Here is a 19259-nt window from a genome sequence, read left to right as displayed (position 1 = left end):
ATACGCTGCAGAGCCATTGGTAAATGCGAGATACTGGTAAAAGATCTCTACTCCAAGCTGGGCCTTCAGTATCGTGAGAGCAGCTCTGAAGATGAGGACTCAGCTTCCAAGCCCACGGAAGTGATCGAAATCCCAGATGAGGATGACGACGATGTTATGAGTATTGATTCGGGTTGGAAGCACAGTTCAGTGTTCCATGTGACATTGGGGAGTGGGTTGGTGAAGGGTGGGGAAGATCAAAATGTATCCCTGGAAAGAATACGAAGGGGAAGGGGGAATTGGTGAAGGAGCATCCTCAAGAATGGGCCACTCTTCCTCAGGCTGTGGAGAACCAGATGGAGACTCCCATGGAGTCTGTGGGAAGTGTAAAACTTGTGAAGTCAGTGCATTTGTTCCCTGAATTGAAAGGAGTTAAATTGGGAAGCTGTCAAATGACACTCCCCTCCCCATTCTCCTGCTGTCTCAGGAGTCGTGCAGATAAGCTGCATCCAGCACTCAACAGCCAGAAGGGCTAGTTAACCCATCCCAAAGCACAGCTTTTTGGTGGGGAAGAAGGAGGGTGAAATGGAAGGAGGTCCTGGGGAATCCTCTCGCCTCAAAAAATGAGGCAAAATTTGGGTCATGGGCTGAGATCCTGAGCACTCTCAGCTCCCATTGAAGTCACTAGGTGTTGTACGTGCTCAAGATGTGGCCCTTAGTTATCCTGAGATTCTGTTTACAAGGGCTTCCTGTTTGAAGAGGGATGGCTTAATGGTATAAGCCTCAGTTTTGAAATAGCAGGACTGCTTGGAACTACATGTTTTAACCCTAGAAGGATTGGCATGTCCCTCCAGTCATTCTTAGGTATATAAAATGAGTTCCATTAAGATTACTGTGCATGTATTTCTTGGGAGAGTCCTTATAAGTAAAGACTTCGGAGGACCTGCATAGATTTTAAACGTTCCGTAGCTCTTAAGAGTTTAAGGCCTGTCCAGGTATTCCACCCCAAATCTTTCCCTTGCCTGTTGAGCCCAACACTTGTGTGGCAATTATCCCTCTGTATTGGTGCCTTTCACCTCAGAGGTGGCTGCATTTCATGAGAACTGTGAAACTTGTCTTAAGTGGCCCACTCCAATGACCAATGTAAATCTTTGGTTTAACAGAGTGAATCTTCTAATAAATGTGTAAAAGAACTATACTCTAAATTATATTCTCCTTGGGAATGGATGTTTTCCTTTGCCCCCTTCCATTTGCTCTGGTGTCTTGGCAGGAGGAGGTTGTGGTCTGATTTAGACTCTTTTCCAGCATCAGTTCCAAGCTTCAAGTGCTTTTTCTGTTTTCTTTAATTTAAATCTAGGTGATACAAGTAACAGAATCTCAAAGGATCAGTCGCTGGTGAGTTGGAAAAGATGTGTGTTGTAATGTGCTCTTGTATTACAAGTAACGATCAGGATGCTGGTGTGCTAGGCTCTGTGCAAACATTAAAAAAGATACTCCTTGCTCTGGAGAGCTGCCAATCTTAAATTTTGTTGAGCTTCGTCATGCTTCCTTGAGAAACTTGTAGGACAAACAAATCATGTTGAAGTTGCAACTCCTCAAAGAAAAAATTGTATATTGAAAAGTGTCTTCATTTCTACCTCCTTCTTCCCTCCCTGTAGCTTCGAGAAGCCATGGCTGCAATGAGGAAGTCTGCCCAAGATGTTCAGAAATTTATGGAAGCTGTTAACAAAAAAACAAACGCCCAGGACCTGCAAAAGGGTGTGTTTGTATGTGAGGGAGTGAGAGGGGAGTCCCATTACTGGCTTAGCCGTGTGCCCAGGCTTTTTATCTCAACCCAAGACAGGTCACTGCTGTTCTGAGATAGAAAGTGATTGGGAGGATTGCAGTAATCCATCTCTAGAATGTTACAGAAAGACCATTGTCTTTTCTTTGCTACTTGTCTGCTTGAAGGAACTATCAGGTGGTTCGTGCCCCAACTTTAGGTTTTGTCTCTTGACAATCTTTTCCAAACCCTAGTAGAAATAGCAACACTCTCGTAACACTGTGTTTTTGTTAAAGGGCTTAGTTTGCACCTAGCCCTGCAGGGTTTGTCACCCAAACATCGCTGAGCTGGGGCGTGAGAACCCGAAAGTGAAACTAACTAGCTTAGGCTGAGTGAAATAGCATAAATGATGGAAAGCTAATGAGGTTTCTAGCTTGTCAAGCTCTAAGCTGAAGTGGTTTTTAGTTGCATAGGTAAGAAGTTTGCTTTGAAAAATGATTTCTGACTTATCTTTTGTTCTCTCCTGGACAGATGGGCTGTCCTCTCCACCAATCTCTGTTGGCGTGTCCCAGCAGGTGAGCTCTGCACTTGCTGGGGGTGATCTCAGCAATGACGGTGACCTGGTGGTTGGTATGCGTATCCTAGGCAAGAAGAGGACCAAGACGTGGCACAAAGGAATTTTGATTGCAATCCAGGCAGTAGGTGAGTGAGGCCCACAGTCTTGGCTGTAAACTAGCCAGCGATGTCTCAAGGTGAATGCAACATGCTAAGCGTCATTTTGAATTTAGTGACCAACATGTGCTAGATTTGCAGTTTTCCATGTGCAGAACAAGTACAGCAAGGGGAGTAGCCCATGCAGTTTACTGTACAGTGGCAACTACACTCCCATCTGGCCTGGTTTTGAACTTGCTACCTACAAGTTAAATGCTCTCTTAAGGTTTTATGCTGCTGCATGTCACCATATCTGAGCTCTTCATATCCTTAGGGCCATCCTCTTTCCTTCAGATGAAGAGTTTCAATACATAGTCCTTTGCTCTCCTCACCAGCTATGGATCAGAGCAGCCTGTTTGGGGTGAAAATGAGTCTAAAGGTCGGTGCCAGTCCACTGGTTATTTAATGTTTTCTTGTTGCTAATACCTGATGTTGAGGAGGGTACCTGAACCTTCTCTTTTAGCATAGCTTAGCTCAGGGTTGGTCAGACTCTGGAATCTTCTCTCTTAAGAACTTGTGTCCTTGAGATGGCAGAACTATGCTGTTAGGAACATAAGAATTGCTATACCAGACCAGAATAGTCGTCCATCTATTCATGGGACCTGTCTCTGATACTGACCAGCTGCTTCGGAGGAAGGTGTAAGAAACCCTTCCAAATGTGGGATAATCCGTCCCCAGGGAAAGTTTCTTCCTGACTCCCATTGGAAGTTGTTTTATATTCTGAAGCAGGAGGGTTTATATTTTCCCCAAACTTCTGTTTAGTTTTTACTACTAGAACTGTTCCTGCAGTTGAGCTAACAGTAGTAATGGAATAACAGTGTGTGTTCTGATATTTGCAAAAGCGCTTGGAGGTAACATGGGCTCTTTATTTAAAACAGAGGAGTTTCGTCGAGATTTCCTGCATTCTAGTCCCAGTTTTATCACAGAGTGGATGGTGGGGCAAATCGTATCTCCTCACAGTTGTGCCGGTTTCCCCCCCTGTGTAAAAGGGCATAATGCTTGTGTGTCACACAGGGGTGCCAAGGTTGAATGTCTTAAGTGCTTTCACATCGTTGGATGAAAAGATGCTGGATAAGTGCAAAATACTTTAACTAGGGATGATAAATGATGTGGTCTTGCTAGTAATCTTCTGAATTAAACTCTTAAGTGTTTCTATCTTGGATCATAGACTTAAGTGGATGTTTTTGCCGAAAGATATGCTCTAGTTCAAAGAGTAATTCAAACAGGGAAGTCCTATGATTGTGTTTTATGCAGGAAGTCAGCCTGGATGGTTGCAATGGTTGCTTCTGTCTTTATAATCTAATCTGAGGTTCTTTTTGGTAGTGGGATCTCAGTGTGAAGTGACGTGGTTCTCATTGACCGTAGCCCTCTTTAAAATGCCTTTCAGGTGCTGGTAAGAAGTTCAAAGTGAAATTCGACAACAAAGGGAAGAGTTTGCTTTCTGGCAATCACATTGCGTATGACTATCATCCCTCTGCTGAGAAACTCTACGTTGGAAGCCGGGTCGTGGCCAAATACAAGGATGGGAATCAAGTCTGGCTCTATGCTGGTATTGTGGCCGAAACACCGAACATGAAGAATAAACTGAGGTATTAAACAACCGCCTCCTCCATAGTGGTGGTCCCAGTCTCAGGGGCAGGTATATGTAGAATAGTAAGACTATAGTGAAGTTGAGGCTGGGTCTCAGATTCTAAACCTTGTTGTGAATTTGGGCGAACCATCTTTAGTGAAGTGGTTTGGATCTTTGATGCTTAATAGCCCGAGAAGCGTTCCCATTCCACTAATCATACCGTCAGAATTCCTATTCTGTGTGCAACTTTCTTCTGAGATAGTCAAATCGCACCTGCTAATGCCATGACCCTCCTGCTACAGGGTCAAGGAGTTAGGGTATGTCTACACTGCAACAACAACAACACAGTGTGTTCTTAACTCAGCTTAGCTAACCCAGGTTAACTAGCAGTGAAGGCATGGCAATTCAGCTTTTAACTCGGGTTAGTTGCCAGAGTCCAACTCCATGCTCCCTATAACCCTTAATTTGATCTGTTAAGACGAGTTGTCGTGTCTTCAATGTTGGTTTTTAACCCAAGTTAGCTAACCCAAGTTAAGAACACAGCTTTTTCCAGTGTAGACATACCCTTGGTCTCCACACAGCCCAAAGCAACTGTTGCCCTAAAACACTATGATGAGAAATATAGGCCATGGAAGTATTAATGACCAGCAGCATTACCAGTATCACTTCCCTTGAGAAGCCCTTAAGGAAAAGAGATTGTAGGCCTAAAACAGGGTACACAAATCTACATCTAACTAGGCAGGGTTCTTTCTTCCAAATATGGTTTAGGCTGAATCTTCCTTAGAGAAGATTAATAATCAAACATGACTCGGTCATAAATTCCTGATGGTGCAAAGCTGTGTGCAACAAATAGTTAACTATCTAAAATTAACTGCGTTCAGAGGCTATATTGCAAATACAACTTATTTTATAGGTGATCAGTGATCTCTTTGTAATATAACTTCAACTAGATGCTGTTGTCCTAAAACTGTTGTGTAGTGTTACTGTATGCTGTTAAACAGCTACCACGTTCCACTCTATAAATCCATAGCCCCTGTAATCTCAATGCCCCCTGTCCCCAGAAAAAGTGATTCCAGGGTTTGGTTCCTATTTGGTTTTGTTCTCGTCCCCTCCCCCCAAACACAAACTATTTCTAAGTGCCCCTCTGCTTACCTGAACTGCCTAGAAAATAAACTCCTCCCTCCTGGATGCATGCTCTGGTTAGGGATGGGATGCCACTCGGAGGCCATCGATCTGTTGTGGAGCACACTCTCTGATGTCAGTGTTTCAAGGGTACAGAGGTGCTGCTAGGGGGTGCTTTTTGCCTCTGGGGAGTAAGCCCCGTCTGTGGGAACGGCTCCGACTGCGGCTTCTTCTGCTCTTGGCCCTTGTGGTTTGGGGCAGGGAGCTTTGTCCTGCCAAATGGGAGGGTGGATCCTCTCTCTGCCATGCTCATATCCAAGGCTGGGAAGAAGTCCTGGCTGGGATCCCTGCCCTGCTGTTGCTCCTCGCTGCTGGGGAATCTTTGGGGCCTCTCTGAAGGAAGCCCTGCTTCTCCTTTCCTCAGCCCCTGAGGCTAAATGGAAAGGATTCCCTTGTGCTGTGATGGTGTGATATCTCCACTGCTGTTCCCATCCATGGTGAGGAAGTGGAAGTATCAGCTAACTTTGATTGTAAGCTCTCTCGGGCAGATGTTTGTTCTGTGTCTGTACAGTGCCTAGCATAAAGGGCCGTGACTTGGGCTCCGAGGCACTACAGTAATACAAACAGGCTGTGGGTGAGGTGTTTTCAGCTGCGTTCATGAGCACTACTCTCATCACATAAGGCAGCTCCATAGCCGTATTAAATACATGGCCCCTTTGTCACACTTTTAATCCCAGGTTCCTGATCTTCTTCGATGATGGCTATGCTTCTTACGTCACTCAGTCGGAGCTATACCCGATCTGCAGGCCACGTGAGTTCTCTGTTTGCACGCTCCTATGCTTTGCTAGGGCTCTAGTTGGGTTCTGTCCTAGCGTTGGAATTAAACGCCTTGCCTGGAAAGATTTGCTGTGCACAAGAAGCTGCAGAACGTTACAATCAAATTATTACTAGGGCTGTCAAGCGGTTAAAAAAATTAATCTTGATTAATCGCACTGTTAAACAATAATAGAATACCATTTTTAAATATTTTTGGATGTTTTCTACCTTTTCAAATATACTGATTTCAATTACAACACAGACTACAAAGTGTACAGTGCTCACTTTATATTTATTTTTGATTACAAGTATTTGCACTACAGTAATCATTCTATTGTGATCCCTCATTGTCTTTTAGACTGTCTTAGTTGGCTTGTCTAACGTAAAATCCACCTGGAATATCACCGGAGAGGCTGCAGAGAAGGTCTTTGTAAAAGCCTTCTCCCCGCCTTTTTTCTTTCCTAATAGTAAAGAAGACCTGGGAAGACATAGAAGACGTTTCCTGCCGTGATTTCATAGAGGAATACATCAGTGCCTACCCAAACCGTCCCATGGTCTTGCTGAAGAGCGGCCAGCTGATTAAAACAGAATGGGAAGGGACCTGGTGGAAATCCAGAGTGGAGGAAGTGGATGGCAGTCTGGTCAAAATCCTCTTCCTGGTATGAAAGCATTCCCTACCCTTGGAACGGGGGAAGCTTGGGTTTATTTTGTTAAAATGTTTCCAATCTGGGGCTGAGGACTTCCTTCTCCAGTAGGTCAGGCTGGACAAAATGAGCTTCTTTGCCATGGAAAGTAAATTAAAAGTGTATTGGTTACTGACCACAGTTAGAAATGGGATGCAGGATTAAATGGGCCTCAGCTCTGATCCAGGCTGGTAGTTCCTCCATTCTGCATGGAACATGGTCCGATAGCTGTAGGTGGGCTTGGAGATGCCACCTGAGAGACTTTTGCTTAAAATGAGAGTGGGTCAAATTTTCCAAAGCACCCAAGTCATGTGTTCAAAAATGGCTTCGGCTCCTAGGTCAAGTAGATGCTCCTAAAAATGTCTCATTTTTAGGCTCAGTATAGGATAGATGTGTTTTCTCAAATTGAAATAGATAACACCAGTTTTGTTTCTTATTTAACGGTCTATTTGTTTTGGCTTCTTTCTGACTGTAAACTCCTCCAGCGGCCTCCTGAATCCAAACTTAAGAGCACTGTGCTAGTGTGAGAAAACTGGTGTGAAACTGACCAGAAGCTTAAGTGATAGTCTTGCTGTCCTAGTACACTACTGTTCCCCACCCCTCCCTCTGCTTAATTCCCTTCCCTGATTTCCTGTCTCTTTCCATGCTTATCTAGGTCTCGTGTGGCCTTCATAGTATGTGAAATCCTGATGATAAACACTAACCAATTTATCCTTCGACCACCTTTTAAGGCAACAAAGTATTATTCTTGGAACTGAGACTCAGGGAGATTACTTGCTCAGCATCCCCCAAGAAGTTGGTGGCAGAGCTGGAAATAGAGTCTGGGTCTTCTGAGTACCAATCCAGTGCCTTAGCTGCAAGGCCATCATTTAAATGAAAGCGCCTACTTCCGAATGCAATCCTTACTCCCTCTCCTTACTGTATCTTTTGCCAGCTTTGCCATCTTCTATCTTTCCTTTGCACGAGTCTCCCTCCCTTTCTAACTGTAAAAAGCTCACCGTCTCTCTTCTGTATTGTACATGCAGTGCCCCTAGAGCGCATGCTCTTCTGCATGCTTTTGACACACTTGTCCTGTTGTGTGATTCAGAGCACATTTAGTGCACTATGATTTTTAAACTCTGAGTTTTAATACACTGTGGAAATAGTGTAACATGAATGCACTTTTGTATATATACTTCAAATCTTGATGTCCCCTTAAACACACACACTTCTTGTCTTGAATCTCAGACAGATGCTGTGAGTGTTACAATATTCTCTCTTTGCCACAGGATGACAAACGCTGTGAATGGATTTACCGTGGTTCCACGCGCCTGGAGCCTATGTTCAGCATGAAAACCTCCACGGCCTCCACTCTGGAAAAGAAACAAGGAGGGCAGATGAGGACTCGTCCCAATGTTGGTATGTCACTCCCCCAGTGTCTGTCTGAGGGCATGAACCTAAACTGCTTTCTCAGGCAGGACTCCTATGGAAGCTTTGACCAAATCAGGGCTACAAGATTGGCCCATCATTCACTAGTTTTAAGACTTGGCAAGGAAATTAGTTGCGTTCAGAGTCCAGTCTGTTGGAGATAATTGGCAACACCGGTGTCTACAGCACTAGAAAATGGGATTCTTGCTGTCTTAACTTTGCTAATGTGGACTTAACCCTTCTTGAATCTACACATCTCCCACTAACTGCAACGTTGCTATTTGCTAGATGTTCAGTGCTGTGGTTGTCGGTCTGAAGTCTTTCCAAAGAATAGATTTGATTGTTTAACAATCTGTTGTTCACAGTTCAATTGCATATTTTTCTGTGAGCGGTAACTGGAATCTACCAATATCATGTAGTTAATTAATGCACCAATCTTTGAATCATAGAATATCAGGGTTGGAAGGGACCTTAGGAGGTCATCTAGTCCAACCCCCTGCTCAAAGCAGGCCCAATCCCCAGACAGATTTTTGCCCCAGATCGCTAAATGGTCCCCTCAAGGATTGAACTCACAACCCTGGGTTTAGCAGGCCAATGCTCAAACCACTGAGCTATCTTTTGGCTGAAGTAGAGATTCTCTCTTCCACCAGGTGCTGTGAGGAGCAAAGGGCCCGTAGTACAATACACGCAAGAATTAACAGGAACCAGCACCCAGTTTAAACCTATAGAACAAATCCAAGCAATGTCTCTAGCTGCACCGTCTGTTTCCCCACAGCCTGCTGAGATGGAGTAAGTATCTTATTAATTCTCTGCTTTATCTCTCTGCTGCACCAAATAGTCCAGTGCTTAGTTGTTCCTGGCTCCATCCCTTCCCGTGGGAAGGAGTCTTCTGGTGTGGGTTTCTTCCATCACTTGGCTTATTTCTTGGTTGCGCAGTTGTTTTAATTCCAATGTGGGGAGACTGTAGATAAAGGCTGATGGATGAGTATCTTGGGGCGGGGAGGCTGACAGCACAGTACCCATTGAGCAAAGCTTCTTGTCCTTGTTCAATCCTAATGCTTCACACTTGATGTATTTCCAAGTTACCAAGTTTGTTGCTTCTCTGAATTACTCCCTCATGTCACGATCCAGGCATTGGCCCCCTGCTGCTTTGCATTCCTCAACTTGGACTGACCGGCTCATGGACCTCACTGACTTACAAGGCACTGAGAATTCAGAATCCTTGGTTGGTCTTGATGGTCACGGACCAGACCTGATCAAGCCAATCTCCAACCAAATCCAATGTGCACCTTCCGCCGCAAGAGGCACGTGTTGGCCACTGTCAGAGGCACATCCTAGTGCCGGAGGAGGACTTGACGAAGGAGAGAAGCCGCAGTGCAATGGAGATTGTGGGCTGGAGAATGCAAGATTTCCTGAGCACGTGTGTTGGGACTTCAAGATAAACTTCCTAGGAGAAAAAGATACTGTCCCTGTTCACTTTTGTCACCACTGTGGATTTCCCATCAGAATTTATGGACGCATGATACCTTGCCTACATGTCTTCTGCTGTGACTGTGCCACTTTGCACGGGGAAAAGGGAGATAAGAAGTGCCCAAGCTGTAGTGAACCAGTGCAGCAAGTTGAACGTTACACACGAGATTCTTTCCAGACGTAGCAGCATGCAAGTAACAGTCTCTGCCGCTGCCTGTAGCCCCGAATGCCAGTGTCCTACAAATCCTTCTGCCCTGAACATAGTGGCCGACTAGCGAATCCACACCACTCTAACCCTAACGCTTTCCCAAGGCTTGGGAATCCAAGCTGTAGTTTCATTCTTCCTCTTTTCATAGCCAAGGGGAGAGTCCTACTCCCAAGTGGTTGAAGAACGCAGAGTTTGGCTTCTCATTCTCCGCTCCCAGGGCCACATCCTCAGAACAAGACCGGGACTTCTTTGCTGCCATTAAAGTAATTCGAACTGAGGAGGCTACAGGATGATAAACAGCAGCACCGCCCATAGACTGATAGTCTGTTACGCTAAACTGCAGGATAAAGACTTCCTCTAGCTGTCTGAGCTGCACTCTTCTGTTATAGAGCAGTCATTGCAGTGGCTGCAAGACGCTCTGGGATCTTAAATCTTTTTTTTATTTTTTTTTTATTTTTTTTAAAGATCCGGTCTTCGAAGCACATAGTTGCAGATAAGTGGCTCGGACTACAGCTGTTGTTCTAAGCCCCTTTGCCTTTAGCGTGGCACACTGCTGCAAAGACGATAGTTTCTAGTATAAACTAAAAACAGACTCCGTACTTCGAGTATTGCTGCTGTTCAAAGGGACATGGCTGGGTTAAAAATCCTACTCGTAAAGACTTTTAAGATTATGATTATTAAAACTGAAAAAACGGCATCTTTGCCTTGGTGTCTTGTGTACTCCTAGTCCACTGACGTTGCCTGGTCTTGTTTTGATTTCTAGTCCTTCACTTTCAGGTTCTTGTGCAATGCCACAGTGTTGGGATTGCAAGTGCTTCAGGCTAACAGTCTCTTCTTCAAGCCATTTTCCCCTGGATTTATGTGTTCACAGACATGTCTCTTGGTCCTGGATTTTAGAACTTGTTTTATATAAATGTAGCCCCTCTGCCCCCCCCAATGGTTGACATACAATGGTTGGTTTCACATATGGTGCATTCCGTCAGTCGGTGTGTAATTTGGATGGGAAACTACCATCATCTCTGCAAAGAATGAGCCTTAATTGCGCTCTTCTGAGCGCCCGGCATCTTCCGGTACAGATGTTCTACTTCACTCAGCAGTTGGGCTTCCCTTTTGTAATTGAGTCACACAGCTCAGTCTAGAGAGGAGACCTATATTCCCCTCGCTCTTGCTGCTAGCTGAGATGGTAAGGAGAGCATTACAACTGGGACACTTCTTAATTTCTCATTGATGCTGAAAAGTGCCACCAGTACAGATCCCAAAGGCTCTTTGTTTCTGCCAGCCTAGGGATCTTTGGCTGTCCAGGTTTCTCCGAAACGCCTGAAATTAGTGTAATATTCTCAAGCGCCCACCCCACTTCCCAGAAATCCCCTGTGTGCCAACAACATTTCTAAAATGTAATCTTTATATTCAACCTGGGATTCCCTGTATCCCTGTACATATTCTATTGGGTTGAACGGATTATACCATCACACAGAAAATCTTTGCTTGAGTTTGTTTCTGGCAGGCAGCAGTGGGCTGAGCAGGGTCACGAATTTTCATAGAGTTTTAGGTGCCAAATTCTGTTTGTTAATCCCTGCCACTCCTGTGAGCATCTGGCCTTGAAATCGTGCATCGTTCTTCTTCCTTTGTATAGAAGCCCCGAAAGTCAGCTGGCTCAGTCCAGAAAGCAAGTGGCCAAGAAAAGCACGTCCTTCCGTCCTGGCTCTGTGGGGTCTGGACACTCTTCACCTCCTTCTCCTGTGCTAAGTGAAACTCCTCCCATGGGAAAAGCTGCAGTGAACCAGCAGTATCGGTAAGCAAGCTCTAGTGTAGTTTGACTTTAACATGCATGCTGCAGAATCCCTAGGCTCGTGCATATTTTACACGAGACTGCTGTTTGTACAGCGCCTAGTACAGGGGTGGCCAACCTGAGCCTGAGAAGGAGCCAGAATTTACCAATGTATGTTGCCAAAGAGCCTTAGTAATTTGTCAGCAGCCCCCCCCCCCCCCATCAGCTCCCTCCCACCTCCTGCCCACCGATCAGCACCTCCTGCTCCCTCCCCACATCTCCGGATCACCTGTTTCGTGGGTGCAGGCGGCTCTGGGGGGACGGGGGGAGGGCACGGCAGGCTCAGGGGAGGGGGCGGGAAGGGGTGGAGTGGGGGCATGGCCTGTGGCAGAGCCAGGAGTTGAGCAGTGAGCACCCCCCGGCACGTTGGAAAGTAACTCCAGCCCCGGAGTCAGTTCCTATACACCAGACCCCCGCTAGAACGCGGGAATCGGGATCCATGCACAGTACCGCGTTACCATGACTACCAGTGTAAATATTTACATTTGGGAGCCATGTCCGTGACCGCGTTCTAAAAGAATCCGCGCTATATAGGCGCATGTTCTAGCGAAGTTCTGCTGTATTAACTTCTGAAGAGCCACATGTGGCTCTGTTGGCCACCCCTACCCTAGTACGTTCGGCTCCTAGTCCATGACCAAGGCTCTTAAGTGCTGTGATAATCCTAATAATGAAAAGACCTGATCTCTCTTTACGATGGTGCAGGTGTACTAGGCAGCTCCCAGTATAGAGTTGAAAATCTTGTCCATCCTCAGCCACCGTAGGGTCATCCCCCCTATTCCCTGTGGCTTTTTGCTCAGTGTACTCAGTGGTGCTTCCCTTGTGAGCCTATCTTACAGTGTCTCTGAGGAGGGCTTCATGTGCCAAATCAAGGTGGTGGTGTTGCTTTTCTCCAGGTGGCGGATCTTTAGTGTATCTTATTTGCTGTCTCTCTCTCTCTCTCTCTCTCTCCCCAGTGGAAGCTATTCCAGTGGCCAGCCAGGCAGCAGCGCAGTGCAGCCATTCCATGGCATGATGGACCGGGTGCCCAATGAGCCCTCCTACCGGGCCCCGATGGAGAAGCTCTTTTACCTGCCCCACGTCTGCAGCTACACCTGCCTGTCGCGGGTCCGCCCCATCCGGAGCGACCAGTACCGCAGCAAGAACCCCCTCCTCATCCCGCTTCTCTATGACTTCCGGCGCATGACTGCCCGCCGCCGCGTCAACCGCAAGATGGGCTTCCACGTCATCTACAAGACGCCGTGCGGGCTGTGCTTGCGCACCATGCAGGAGATCGAGCGCTACATCTTCGAGACGGACTGCGACTTCCTCTTCCTGGAGATGTTCTGCCTAGACCCCTACGTGCTGGTGGACCGCAAGTTCCAGCCCTACAAGCCCTTCTACTACATTGCAGACATCACCAAAGGCAAGGAGGACGTGCCGCTGTCCTGCGTCAACGAGATAGACACCACCCCTCCTCCGCAGGTGGCTTATAGCAAGGAGCGCATCCCGGGGAAAGGGGTCTACATCAACACCGGCTGGGAGTTCCTCGTGGGCTGCGACTGTAAAGATGGCTGCAGAGACAAGTAGGTGACTCTGTCTGCAAGTCCTCAAGTCGCTGGGCCACACATTGAGGGAAGGCTCTGCAAATAGGCCTTGCTGTATGGCCTGAATGTTACCAGCTCCTGGCTTGGTTGCACAGTATGTGGGTGGTGGTAAGGAAGCAAATCTCAGGGGCCAGGGCTCCCCATGGAGAACACTGTTCCCAATTCTAGGGTACTTGGCTGGAGCCTCCCAACTGACCGCAGTAGCACTGCTGTCAGAAGGCTGAGACTTAAGTTACTGTTTCTCAGCCGATTCCCAAGTGTTCTAAAATCCACCTCTTTATTCCGATTGTCTCAAAAGTTGTTTCCCCTTGTGCGGGTGCAGGTTAGGGTTGGAGGCCGCTTGAGTGCGGGGTTCCCACGATCCAGCCCACAATAGCATTTTGTTTGTTCTAATTTCTTTTGCACGTATCAAGGTCTCAGGTTATGGCTCTGATCTCACTGCCCCAGGATTGCTCTTGACTAGCGTCCTGCGTCCACTGCTGCTTTGGGGAAGCAGTGTTAAATGTTTGGGGTAAAAGTTGGCTCTGCCGTGTGGCTCAAGTCGTCTGTGCACGGGCAGCAGGACAGGGGCTCTGTTGCAAGCCAATCTTTAAAGGTAACCTGCCATCAGAGTACGTGGGAGGGGCTCACAGTGGTGTGCTGTGGCACCGTTTACCGAGAATCCTGCCCTTGGCGGAGAGTCCCAAATGTTCAGACCCCCCTCATGTGTATGTGACTTGAAAGGTGTGACTTCTCTCGCAAAACTGGTGTAAAATAAATCTTTGGGGGGGATTTGTGACTTCAGATCTAAATGTGCCTGCCACCAGCTGACAGTCCAAGCGACAGGCTGCACCCCCGGTGGGCAGATCAACCCCAATTCTGGCTACCAGCACAAGAGGCTGGAGGAATGCCTCCCCACAGGGTGAGTAGAGTGGCACTGTGCTTTCGTTATGCTGGATTTCTGAGACCAGTGTGGTCAATCTGACAACACACTGGAGAGCTAGGTTCTGTTCCTGGCTTTTCTGCTAACTCCTGGCATTTGGCAAGACACGTCTGACTCTCATCAAGTACTTCACAATTTTAATCTAGTTATTCTCAACAAAAAAAACCAACCCCACAAATAGGACACGACCTCATTCCTATTTTACAGAGGGGGAAACTGAGGCCCGGGCTTACATGATTTGCACCTAGTCTCACAGGAAATCTGTGATGAAACAGGGAATTGAAACTGGGTCTCCCGCGTCCCAGACTAGTGTCATAACCAGTGCACCAACTTGCCCGCAAGAAACTTCCCCATAATGCAATTCTTCCTTTCATGTGTTGTTGCAAAACGAACTTTGCCGGAAAGCACTTTGAGCACTTCTGATTAGACTGTACAAGTCCAAGGTATTGCTAAAGCTCCATGGAAAATTGGTCCTAGCCACGGCACCAGGGAGGGGTTCAGCGTCTGTGGCAGTCAGATGCAGCCGGCTGGGTATTCTGTGACCTGTTCAGATTCACTGCAGAATGTGGTGAATGCAATCAGTGGGAGCCGTCTGTCACCTTGCTTAATGCTCTAACGGAAGGCACTCGGGTACCGTGGTGATGGGCACAGTAGAAGAGTTGCTAAATTGTAGTGGACCGACAAGTCAGCTGCAGTTATTTTTATAGTAATTCTGTCCCTGAATTCTCAATGGACTGCTGATTTATTTATTTATTGGTATTAGTAACACAAATACTGAGCTTTGAACGGGTGCAGAGAAGGGCCACTAGGATGATCAGAGGAATGGAAAACCTGTCGTATGAAAGGAGACTAGAGGAGCTTGGGTTGTTTAGTCTGACAAAGCGAAGGCTGAGAGGGGATATGATTGCTATCTTTAAATATATTAGAGGGATTAACACAAGGGAGGGAGAAGAATTATTCCAGCTTAGTACTAACGTGGATACGAGAACGAATGGATATAAACTTGCCGTGGGGAAGTTCAGGCTAGAAATTAGACGAAGGTTTCTGACCGTCAGAGGGGTGAAATATTGGAACGGCCTTCCGAGGGAAACGGTGGGGGCGAGGGACCTGTCTGGTTTTAAGATTAAGTTAGATAAGTTTATGGAGGGAATGGTTTAATGGTAAAACATAGTAGTCAAGGAAAACCAAGCAATGGTAGGTAAATAGCATAATGGCCAACAGGGGTCAGGCTGGAGACTCTTGCCTATATGCTCGGGGTCTTACTGATCGCCATATTTGGGGTCGGGAAGGAATTTTCCTCCAGGGCAGATTGGCTGAGCCTCTGGAGGTTTTTCGCCTTCCTCCGCAGCATGGGGCAGGGATCTCTAGCAGGAGGGTCTCTGCCGATTGAAGTCACTAATAACAGGATTGGGGACTTCAACAGCAGAGTCCAGGGAAGGGGTGGGGACGGTTTTATGGCCTGCAGCATGCAGGGGGTCAGACCAGATGATCATAATGGTCCCTTCTGACCTTAAAGTCTATGAGTCTATAAATGCGTTGGAGAAAGCAGGGGGCTTCTGCGCCAAAGTAATTTATGCATTATTTCATTCTACAGCAGTTCAGCCTTATTACATGGGGTGTCTCAAATCCCCCAGTACGTCACTAGAAATCACTCCCATCTTATGGCAAGCGATTTACTTTCAGATGCAGGGTTATGTCTGGACTTCTGTCCACCTCTACCTCTAATAGGGATAGGTCCAGTACTCTTCAGCTGTGAATGGGGGAGGGATAGCTCAGTGGTTTGAGCATTGGCCGGCTAAACCCAGGGTTGTGAGTTCAATCCTTGAGGAGGCCATTTAGGGAGCTGGGGCAAAAATCTGTCTGAGGATTGGTCCTGCTTTGAGCAGGTGGTTGGACTAGATGACCTCCTGAGGTCCCTTCCAACCCTGATATTCTAAAACTGTCCTCAGCAGGTTTTAAATTGGTTTCTGTAACAAGCGTTACCAATGCTATGTGCCCTCTAGAGCTGAAAGTTGGGATTTCCCCACTTGTCATAATATGACATCTACAGCACCTAGGCAGTGCTAAAGTAACACGGCAAGATTCAAATGGAGTGTCCTGGCCTCAACTCTGTTTGGTGGTGTTTTAGGCGCTCAGTCTGGGCTTTGAAACTTGCAGCGATAACCATCTGCTTTCCCTTTCCCAGAGTCTATGAATGTAACAAGAGATGCAAATGCAACACGAACATGTGCACCAATCGCTTGGTACAACATGGACTCCAAGTCAGACTCCAGCTATTCAAGACTCAGAACAAAGGCTGGGGAATCCGCTGCCTTGACGATATTGCCAAGGGCTCTTTCGTCTGCATCTATGCAGGTACAGCTGCCATGGCGCAGTGGTACTGAAAATCCACCTGGAAGTCCTTTGGTTAAAATGAGGCACGACTAACACGGCTCTCTCTCTCTTATGAAATGTCTGCTCCTACTAGACTGCGCTGCTCTCGCCAGCAGTCCCAGAAATCAAATACTAACCTACCCTTTCTTAAACCAAACAAATATTTATGTAAAATGACACCGGCGTTAGGTTTTCTTTTTACAAAATGTCAGACTCGAACAGAATTGTCACAAACCTCCTCGCGTGCATGTTCAACTCCTTTAAGGACGCACTGCAATTTAAGCCCTGCTTTTTCCCGTAAACAAGGAAATACAGAAACCATGGTGACTGCGATGCCAGTATTGAGAAGGGAAGCATTTGCTAAGAGTGAAGGCTTCCCTTGCGGCGTTCATTCAGCAGCATGGGGCATACCGAGCTTCCTGTTTGTTTAAACAGTCTAGCACTGGGTTGCCGATAATTGAGTGTTGATGTTGCCTCCGTGATAGTTTCTTATACGAACTTGTGTTCTTGGCCTACGTGAGTCCAGATGTCGTAGCCAGTATAGAGACTGGACACTTTGGCTAATCAGTCCTCTCTTCCGAGAGTCCTTGGCTGGGTAGAGCTGTCATGCAGTCATTAAAGTGCAGTAGGTTTAACAAAACAGAAAGTGCCTAAAACGGGTTTCTCCTTGCTGGCTTTACAGCTTGTTTCAGTGACCTGCCGGAGAAGCTCTGCAGTAGGGCTGATTGGAAATTGTGCCTCAGAGACCTCCCTCTCTATGAGCTGGGCTTCCTGGCTGTACTCTATTTCCCATGACACACCATGGGCTCTCCTCTTGCTCGTGCTTGCATTGTGGGAGATGTAGTCCCTCTGGGGTCCCGGCCTGTAGAGGAGAATGGGGACATGAAGGTCCTGAACTACAGCTCCAATGAGGCCCCATGGTGGCATTTCAGATTAAAAGTTTTCTTTCCGTTTTCTGGTATTTGGCTTTTTAACAAAGTTGAATTTTTCCATGGAAGCCAGACCCTTTTTTTCCCCCACTTAAATTGTTGAGTCAAAACCCAATTATCCAATGAAAAATAGCTTCAGTGGAAAACTCTCCACCGGCCTTAGCAGCTGTTGTTATACTTCCTGTCCCTGATTTGGGGGTCAGCCAGGGTCCGTTCAGGCACACCAAGCTGTTTTAACCCCCCTTGATTAGCCACAGGCATAGCATGCTTTGTTCTCAGAGCACAGCTTGGGTGTAGGCCTGGCCTTGGGTGTAGACCCAGGCCTATTTCCTTTTGAAGGGGTAACACACCCACTAAAGTTCATGCCGCGCTCGTTTTCCAGGGAAAATCCTGACAGACGACTTTGCCGACAAAGAAGGGCTGGAGATGGGGGACGAGTACTTCGCTAACCTGGATCACATCGAGAGCGTGGAGAACTTCAAGGAGGGCTACGAAAGCGATGCCAAGTGCTCCTCCGACAGCAGCGGCGTGGACCTGAAGGACGAAGAGGAAGAGAACACCGGCACCGAGGAGCAGGAGGAGTCCAACGAGGACAGCTCCGACGACAACTTCTGCAAGGACGAGGATTTCAGCACCAGCTCGGTGTGGCGCAGCTATGCCACCCGCCGGCAGACCCGGGGCCAGAAGGAGAACGGCCTGTCTGAGACAGCCTCCAAGGACTCCGGCCTCACCAGGCAGATCAGCCACGACGAGGTCGCCGTGGCCGCTGCCTGCAAACTGCCCGTGTCCGAGGAGACCTCCAAAAACAAAGTGGCCTCCTGGCTGAGCTCCAACAGCATGTCGGACAGCTTCCAGGACAACGATAGCGCCTCCTCGTTCAAGATGAACGAGGCCAGCGAGGTCAAGGCGGGCAAAGTGGAAGTCCTGGGTGACCGAGAGAAGCCCTCCACTTCTGGGCTTGGGGGCAAGGAGGCCTTTGGCTTGGATGCCGACTCAAAGATGCAGAAGAAGGAGGTAAGCGAGAGGCTGTTGTGATGATTCTCTAAGTACACGGCATTCCCCATCACTGGGGAGTTGGAGCAGCATCCCCCCTCTTTATAGATGAGGTGCAGAGAAGGGGAATGCCTGGACCAGCCGTGCCACTAGAGCATTCCTGGATCCCAAGGCTGTGTTCAGCTAGGCTACGGTGCCATTTTGTACAGCCCACCTCGCCTTGGTATCTGTGAGGTAGGGAAGCATTATCCCCATTGCATACATGGGGAAACAGGTGTGTAGAGAAGGCAAGTGTGATGCCCAGGGTCAAACCGGGAGGCTGTGACGGAGCCAGAAATAGAACCCAAGACTTCAGTCCCCGGTCAGTGCCCCCTCTGCTAGATCAGTGGTTCTCAACCAGGGGGTCCGAGGGCCCTGAGCAGGTTTCAGGGGGGCCGCCAAGCAGGGCCAGCATTAGACTCGCCAGGGCCCGGGGCAGAAAGCCAAAGTCCTGCTGCACAGGGTTGAAGCCCAGGCCCTGAGCCCTGCCACCCGGGACTGAAGTCAAAGCCTGAGCCATGTAGCATCATGGGGGCCCCTGTGGCCTGGAGCCCTAGGCAATTGCCTGCTTGCTACCCCGTAACGCTGGCCCTGGCTTTGATATGCAGAAAGCCAGTTATTGCAGCACAGGTGGGGCGTGGAGCTTTTATAGCATGCTGGGGGGGCCTCAGGAAGAAAAAGGTTGAGACCTCCTGTGCTAGACCATCCTTCCTCCAGCAGACACGTTCAACACGTTCAAGGGATTTGCAGCACTGAGTGGAGAAGTGTCAAAAGCCCCAAGTACTAATTTACAGAATGCCTAATGACTTGGCTAAGCGGCCACGAACAGGAATGTAGCTGTCTAAAGGGTAGAAGCGTTGGGGG

The 19259-nt window shown here is 47.7% G+C and overlaps 1 protein-coding gene across 8 annotated transcripts in view; it reads left to right on the top strand.

Moving 5' to 3' along the window:
- The window catches only part of SETDB1 (SET domain bifurcated histone lysine methyltransferase 1), a 28314-nt gene that overhangs the window by 2801 nt on the left and 6254 nt on the right, over positions 1 to 19259 (top strand). For 4 of the 8 annotated variants that reach the window (XM_065573751.1, XM_008170319.4, XM_065573745.1 and 1 more), the window contains exons 3-16: positions 12 to 184; positions 1337 to 1374; positions 1638 to 1737; positions 2273 to 2443; positions 3840 to 4041; positions 5882 to 5955; positions 6429 to 6619; positions 7912 to 8041; positions 8701 to 8839; positions 11362 to 11520; positions 12510 to 13118; positions 13924 to 14040; positions 16247 to 16416; positions 17746 to 18377. In XM_065573751.1, the coding sequence (XP_065429823.1) occupies positions 12 to 184; positions 1337 to 1374; positions 1638 to 1737; positions 2273 to 2443; positions 3840 to 4041; positions 5882 to 5955; positions 6429 to 6619; positions 7912 to 8041; positions 8701 to 8839; positions 11362 to 11520; positions 12510 to 13118; positions 13924 to 14040; positions 16247 to 16416; positions 17746 to 18377 (2905 nt within the window). The remainder of the gene's footprint in view (positions 1 to 11; positions 185 to 1336; positions 1375 to 1637; positions 1738 to 2272; positions 2444 to 3839; positions 4042 to 5881; positions 5956 to 6428; positions 6620 to 7911; positions 8042 to 8700; positions 8840 to 11361; positions 11521 to 12509; positions 13119 to 13923; positions 14041 to 16246; positions 16417 to 17745; positions 18378 to 19259) is intronic. The other 4 variants (XM_065573750.1, XM_065573748.1, XM_065573749.1 and 1 more) reach the window with 2 other exon arrangements.

This window comes from Chrysemys picta, chromosome 20 (assembly GCF_011386835.1).
Source record: "Chrysemys picta bellii isolate R12L10 chromosome 20, ASM1138683v2, whole genome shotgun sequence".
NCBI classification, from domain to species: Eukaryota; Metazoa; Chordata; order Testudines; family Emydidae; genus Chrysemys; species Chrysemys picta.
This window is presented reverse-complemented; position numbering and strand designations above follow the sequence as displayed.